The 7,388-nt window shown below is 42.4% G+C and overlaps 1 protein-coding gene across 1 annotated transcript in view; it reads left to right on the top strand.

Annotated features, from left to right (window-relative positions):
- Positions 1-7,388, top strand: part of TDRD5 (tudor domain containing 5) — a 16,288-nt gene that overhangs the window by 3,120 nt on the left and 5,780 nt on the right. The window contains exons 3-7 of the mRNA XM_010284068.1: positions 1,889-2,109; positions 2,990-3,196; positions 4,828-4,894; positions 5,854-6,054; positions 7,302-7,370. Coding sequence (XP_010282370.1) covers positions 1,889-2,109; positions 2,990-3,196; positions 4,828-4,894; positions 5,854-6,054; positions 7,302-7,370 — 765 coding nt within the window. The remainder of the gene's footprint in view (positions 1-1,888; positions 2,110-2,989; positions 3,197-4,827; positions 4,895-5,853; positions 6,055-7,301; positions 7,371-7,388) is intronic.

The following is a 7,388-nucleotide window of genomic DNA, read 5'->3' as shown; positions in this document are numbered from 1 at the left end:
AGAGCGGTGCAGGGGCTCTGAACTGCCAAACCTGATTGGATGAATTTGTTTGTGTTCCCTCTAATTTTTTAATTTTGAGCATCTTTAGGCCACCTTTTTCTCAGGAAAATCCACCTACTGAGAGTTATTTCCTCTGCCAAGCTTGTCTTGTGGCTGTATGCAACTGTACAGTTGGAGCGCATAGGCAGGGAAAGGGTCCCAGGAATTCTTCCTGAATTTGAAGTTTTGTGCATTAATGAACTTGGAAGCCTGGGACTCTGAGATGGACTTTGTGCAGCATTTCATAAAACATACCCTTTAGAGATTTTTGGCAGGCTGTTCTAATCCTTTAAAGAAATTTTAGTCTGGTGTGATGAAGCCCACAGGGAATTCCCCTAGATCAAACAAGTCTGCTTGTGGGAAGGGTAAAAGAAGGGGGATAGCTATTTCTTGCCACCCTGAGCAGAAGGAAAGGTGTCATCCACACCACTCTTGGCAGCTGCCAGTCTGGCTTAGGGCAAAGAGTTAGCCAGTCTTGCAAGCCATACCTCTTGTAAGCCTAGTCTTACAGTGGGTTCTGTTGGTTTATCTTTTTATAGTTTTAGTGCTTTTTTGTAAACGTGTTTTTAAGTGCGCATCTTCTACGTCTTTCACAGAAATGTCTGTTGTCCCTACCAATGTGTGAACTACATTATAAAGATCATGTGTTCCCATAACAGTCTGATATGAAGAGCATTCTCAGAGCAAAATTGTCCCTTAGAAATGCCATTATTCCCAGGCACTTTTTAGAGGAAATCCATGAAATTTAAGGGTTTTTTAGAGGTGATGCTGCTGCTTAGGCAAGAATTCCCTCAGTTGCTCTTTAACTCAAAAATGTTAATTCAATGTTGTAGTCAAAATTTTTAACTAAAAAAAATTTCAAGGGCATTAGTCCTTGCTCAGTCTACAGACTCTCATTTCTTCTTTAAAAAATGGTTAAAAAAGCCAGTATTGCAAAAACCCATTGTTTGCAGTTGAATTTAGCCAGATAAGCAATGGGGTGTGTGCTGGAAGACTAATTTCCCATGTATTGTCCAATGTATAATGCAGTGGTAACTTGTAGCATATTCATGATGAGTAAAAGTGAAATAATTTTGTCTTCTGATCACTGGAGGTGTGCTGTTCATTGGCATAAAAGATAGCTCTTGAGGTAGTGAAAGTAACTGATGCATGATTAAGGTTCCCATCTGCGCTAGTTTAAGTGAAATAATGTTTTCAGCAGTTGAATAACACAAAGTTGTAAGCTGTGCTAACAACTCACTTGTGTACAAATTTGTCTAGAGTGAGAAAAGAAAAGAATTTGTAGGGGTTTTTTGTTTTATCCTTGGGAAATAGCTCTAGTGTGTAAGTGAGAGATACTTGTACCTTTGTCACTTCTGAATCATTTTCAGATAAAGTTTTGCTGGTTCAGTCACGTACTCTGTCATGGTCACGGAACATAGAAATAGCATTTTTTGGGTAAAATCCAACAAACAGGTGGGTTGTGATTGGTTTGGGTTTTTTGGTGTGGGGTTTTTTTTGTTCTGCTTTTTTAGCAATAGCCACTCAATACTTTTGTCTAAATATATATGACATGACTTCAATTCCTCTCCTTTATTCCTTGCAGGAATATATGCAAGGTATTTTTTTGCACCCCTTTTTACACTGGAGGGAAGAAAGAAGGAAGGAAGAGAGTGTGAAAATGAATGCTTCTATCACAGGGAACGTTTTAATACAAGTTTGCGAAATTTGTTGGGATTCTCTGGTAGTCAGTAATTCACAGGTCCCCCGGAAAGCAGAACTATTTTTTTACCTTTAAGGAAAGGCTGGTCATGTGTGTTCAGTGCATGACAAGACACTTGAGTGCCACCTTCCTCTTATCCCTTTGTAGCCTCAAGATTTGGAGCAGTCCCTGCTAGCCAAGTTGATAATGACTCCAGAAATCCCCCCAGATGCTGTTTTGGACAGAAGCCTTTGCAGTTTACCACCACTGGAGAGAAGGTGCTTGGTAGGAGTCTTTGTGGAATTCATCATCTCTCCTAGCCAGTTCTACATCCACATCTGCAGCAGGGAAGCATCTGATAAACTGCAGGATATGATGATTGAGATGAGGTGCGAACATGCTGTGCTGAGTCAGTACTACTGCCTGTTTTGTGAGTGTGTGCGTGCTGAGGGAACAGGACACTCAGCTGTTAGTTACGGTCACTGCTGGCTTGATTACTTGATACAGAGATGCCAGTGCTGTACTGAACAAGTAAAGTTAATAGTAATTCACAGTAGTTTGGCTGTGTCCTGGACAGCCCTAAACTTTAAAAGCCTGGAAAGGTTATGGAAAGGAACTTTAGGGTTCCTTTGCACCTCTCTATTGTCTGTACTACTGTTGCTAATGTGCTCAGTTAAAGCTTTTACTTCCATCTTGCAACACTTAGCAAAAAGCAACAGGTAAGAGGCCTTTGTCGTATCTGTATTTGGAAGCAAAACCCCATCAGTGGCTTTGTGTCAGTTACATTATGTATTTGGGATTCTGTTCCACCACGACAGTGCTACAGTTGCCGTCAGTTGTGTGCCAGAGTAAATGCTTGATGTCCGTGGGGCACATGTAAGTGTGATTACAGACTGCAGACACATTCTGTGTATGTGAGCCAGTACTCCAGAACATGGTTCATAAGAAGCACTGACGTATCATGATAATGTTAAAAATTAATGACTAGAATGACTTTTTTTAGCCTCTGATCAATCCCCATTAATTAACTTTTTGTTGGACCTCAAGAATATAATTCAAATGTTAGAAGTTTGGGTTTGTGGGGCTTTTTATTGTCATGTCAGTTTAAGTGTGGCAGAACAGAGATGTAAAGGATCTATTAAAACAACTCCTGAAAATTCATGTCATGGGGACTTTGAGAAATTTGGATTCTTCTGAAGCCCTGTATATTTCTCTTTGTTCATCCCCTGCATCCTACCAAGCACAGTTTCTCATTGTGATCTTTTGCAGACACTGTTACTCAAATAAACTTGTTTCTGATCGCTATATCATGCCTGAGTCTTCAGTACAGCCTGGACAGCTTTGCTGTGTAACAGTCTCGAAATGGTGGTACCGCGTTATCATCCATCGTGTGATCAATGACCAAGAAGTAGAGGTGTTCTACCCAGATTACGGAAACCTCGAAATTGTCCGGAAGTCTTGGCTGAGATTCCTCAAGTAAGTAAATTACAGATGGGTGGCAGAATCGCTGAATGATTGAGATTGGAAGAGACCTCTGGAGGTCATCCTGTCCAACCTCCCTGCTCAAGCAGGGCCATCTGGAGCAGGCTGCCCAGGACCATGTTGGGACAGTTTTTGAACATCTCCAAGGATGGAGAATCCGTGACCTCTCTGGTCAGCCAGTTCCTGTGCTTGGTCACCCTCATGGTAAAAATGCTGCTTTCCAGCTGGTCAGCTCCCAACATGTAGTGGTGCGTGGTGTTGTTCCTGCCCAAGTGCAGGACTTTGTTGAGCTTCATGAGGTTCCCGTCTGTCCATTTCTGTGTCGTGGCGAGGTCCCTCTGGATGGCAGTATGACCCTCTGGTGTATCAGCCACTCCTCCAGTTTTGTATCACCAGCAGACTTGCTGAGGGTAGACGCTCCCTCATCATCCAGATTGTTAATGAAGATGTATTGAACAGTATTGAACCTAGTATTGACTCCTGGGGTACACAGCTAGTTCCTGGCCTCCAACTAGACTTTGTACCACTGATGACCGCTCTCTGTGCCTGGCCCTTCAGCAACTTCTCAATCTACCTCGCTGTCTGCTCATCCAGCCCATACTTCATTAGCTTCTCTATGAGTATCTTACAGGATGCAGTGTCAAAAGCCTGACAGAAGTCAAGGTAAATAGTACCCACTGCTCTCCCCTCACCTATCAAGCCACTCATTTCATTGTAAAATGTTGTCAAGTTGGTTAAGCATGACTTCCCCTTGGTGAGTCCATGCTGAGTGCTCCCAGTGACCTTTTTGTCCTTCATGGGCCTCAAAATGGTTCCCAGGATTAGTGGTTCCATCACCTTCCCAGAGATCAAGGTGAGGCTGACTGGCCTGTCTTTCTTCAGAAAGACATCCTAGCATGCAGCTTTCCTTGAAAGGATCTGGGGTTTTATTCCATAATGGTGCTTTGCAGGCACTTCCTTGCTTACATGTTAATGCTTCAGGTGACATTGTTTAAGACCTGTTTTGCTGATCGCTCTGAGCGCTTTGCTCATCAGCCCTGTCCGTCACTCCCTCACAGTGACTTTGGTCTAAATCCTCTCCTGTTTCTGCCTTCACTCCTCGGTCTTTCCTCTTGCTGCTTTCTGTCACTTCGGGGCAAGCTCCCTAGTCCTCTTTCCTGGGTTCCATGAGTGGACATAACATCCACCTGAGTGGACATCAGTCCAAGTGGGATGCATTTGCATTGTCGGAGGTACTTGTTCTCCTCTGCAATTCAGTACTTTTTCCATATTTGCTTCTTCCCCCTTATTTGCCTCTATTTGTGCCTGGCCATTGGCATTCCTTGGTTCAAAAGTCATTGCTCTCTGTCCATAACTTTGTAATCATAAGGGGTTTTGATGGGAAGGCAGAAGGCAAGAGAAGGCAGAAGGGACCAGTTGTTAATGCTGTTTCTGCTGAGCGCATTCTCTGGATATGGAGTGTTTTCCAAAGCTGCTGTTGGGTTTTAGTCATAAGTGCAAAATCCAGTATGTGCCCCTCTATTCCTAAGCTGATCTTAAAAAACAGAAGAGGAGGAAGTTCTGCTCTTCTGCCCGAGTTTGCTCTGGTTTTGCTGCAATGGTGATGGCTTTGTTTTGTATTGTAGGTGGTGCTACTTGAAGCTCCCTGCTCAGGCCATCCCATGTTCCTTGGCATGGGTAAAACCCGTGGAGGTATGTGTTCTCATGCAGTTCTGTTTATTGATATATGTATGAGAGCTGTCAAGTAGAGGTTGGTTTTATATTCTGTTAAGGGCAAAGATTTGGATTAATCCAAGTCCCCATGGATGTTTACAACAGAATTGCTGCTCTTAACGTTCAGCAGAGTATGACTGTGTAAGTCTGTTGTCTCTGCAAGTGATCACCCTTCCTCTGTTTTCCTTCTCATCAGAGTATTCTTACTTATATTGTTGCAGAAACAGATAGCTACTGTTAAGCAAATGGTCAAACTTGTTTCTTCCCCTGCCAGTAGTTCTCCAGGGTCCTTCTGAAGCCTTGGTAGCTCTAGCTGTCTGTTTTAAAAATTTCTTCTGTGACAGAGCTTTAAGGGAGTGGTTTAGTGCAGTCAGCATAGCCAAAGAATTGTAGAGGTTATAAGAAAGTTCTGTGCTGGGAAACCTCTTGGTCAAGAAGCCTGAGAGATACAATCTCTGAAGGAAAGCATGTAAGCAGAGTTGCTTCTTCTGTGTTTTAAAGACATTATTTTAAAGAAGTTATTTCCTCTGTTTTTTGAGGGTTAAAGAATCACAGTTCTCATTGTGGTGAGGCTTAGCAGCTTGTTAAAAGCTTTTGACAGTTTTATAATCGCACGATTCCAGGAATTTAAAAAAAAATAAACCAACAAAACCCAAACAAATAACCCCACAACTGTATTTCAGTCGATTGTGATAAAATCACTGGTGAATGCCATCAAACTGTGTTTGGAAATTGGTGTTTAGGGTGAAAGGGCATTGCAGGTTTTGGGGTAGTTTGATTTAGTACAGTGCTGGGAAGCTTGTCTGCCTGACCTCCCTGTATTTGTCCCTAGCCTGACCTAGCTTAATTGCCTTTTTGACAAGTACCCACAAGGGAAAGTCTCAGGCAGTGGATATTGGTCTGTTTATAGTAACTTGACATTCTTGTTTCTTCTTCAGGGTACGTGGTCCAATGCAGCAACTCTCCTATTCAAGAAGCTGTGTGGCTCCAAGCTACTTGTGGGCATCGTGGATGAGTACGTGAATGGCATTTTGCATCTCTTCCTGTGCGACACATCCACTGAGGAGGATGTCTACTTCCACTGTGTCTTGAGAGACAGGGGATGTGCTGATGTCTGTGGAGAGAACATTCCTTCCCAGGTCAGGAGGGAGGCGTGTGCTGCTGAAAGGAAGGGCAGGGAAAAGTTTGATCGGGTGCCTGTAATGGGAAGATCTTTAGCTTGAAGCAAGTAGTTTTGTGAAGAGCAAAATTGGTATTCCCTGCTTTTGTGTAACTTACCATTTTGTGATGGCATCCCATGGTGTCTAACTCTATGGTGAGAGCTTTCTTTTTGGTTTAAGGGGGAGTCTGATGGTGCAACAGAGACCTGTATCTGGCTTTGTAGAAAAAATTATTTTCATCCTGTCTTCTAACAGTGGATTAGAAAGTTTGATTTTATTTTTTTAAGTTGATTAGGTTGTTAGAAGTGCAGATTCATCTGAAGCTGACACACATCTTGTATAAATAACACAGGAAAGTAAAATAACTATAGATGTTCTGAGCATAAGGCCAAACTGAGAGGGAATTGAGAGATTGTTAAGAGATATGTTAGTTACTTTGCTACCTGTTGTTAATTCCAGCAAGTTTTGCTGGTTATAAATCAGGAGGCCCCTGATTCATCCACACAATTAATGAGAGCGAGTTCATAAGACTTTATTGTCTGACTTAGAGTGCTACGTAGTTGCAGGGGCAGTTGGGTGAGGAACAGTATAGTTAAATAAATTGGTTTGGCCTTCTCAGCTCTAGGCATTGAAGATTGGTTATGCCATTAACAAACTGAATTATGAAAATGATCTTGGTTTAAAAGTCTTTTATGATGTCGGACAGTGTAACCATGGTAGATTGCACATTGTGCCTGGGACAGACGTTCAAGTTGTAAGCCAGTGTAGAGAGCATTTATGATTTAGGCCCGTCTGTGTCATTACCTGAATGTCTCGGCCCAGATTCAGTAAGAACTGTGTGGATATGAAAACCCTTAGAAAGGTACTGCCACGATTTTATATCTCAGCAGAAAGTCAGGCTTTACAGCCCGCAATGTTTGCATCGTTGTTTTATTTGATAGATGCAGAATGCGTGTTTTGGCAGGATTAGATCCTATGATTGTATTTTTGCATGTGTACATCAAATTTTGGGGAAGGGAGGCATTGCTGAGTAATTTTGTTGTTGGAGGGAGGGGAGTTGATTTTCGTAATAAGATAATTTCTGCAAGAATTTGGAGCTAACTTGTGGGTGGTGTGCTTCTTCATAAAACCTGTTAGAAATTTGCTGAATCCTTTTTGTTCTTTGTGGTGGTTACAACATGGGTTTCTTGACTATACTGGGGTTTTTTTTGTTTGTTTGTTCCTAGGGATTCAAGGAACTGAATCCTTCAGCCTTGTATGTTCAGCCCAGTGGAAAGCAGGAGAATGCTGAACTGGTGGAGCCAGACCTCTGC

This window comes from Phaethon lepturus, unplaced genomic scaffold, assembly GCF_000687285.1.
Source record: "Phaethon lepturus isolate BGI_N335 unplaced genomic scaffold, ASM68728v1 scaffold15263, whole genome shotgun sequence".
In the NCBI taxonomy this organism is placed as follows: domain Eukaryota; kingdom Metazoa; phylum Chordata; class Aves; order Phaethontiformes; family Phaethontidae; genus Phaethon; species Phaethon lepturus.
The sequence above is the reverse complement of the archived record's forward strand: the minus strand, read 5'-3'. Positions and strand labels throughout refer to the sequence as shown.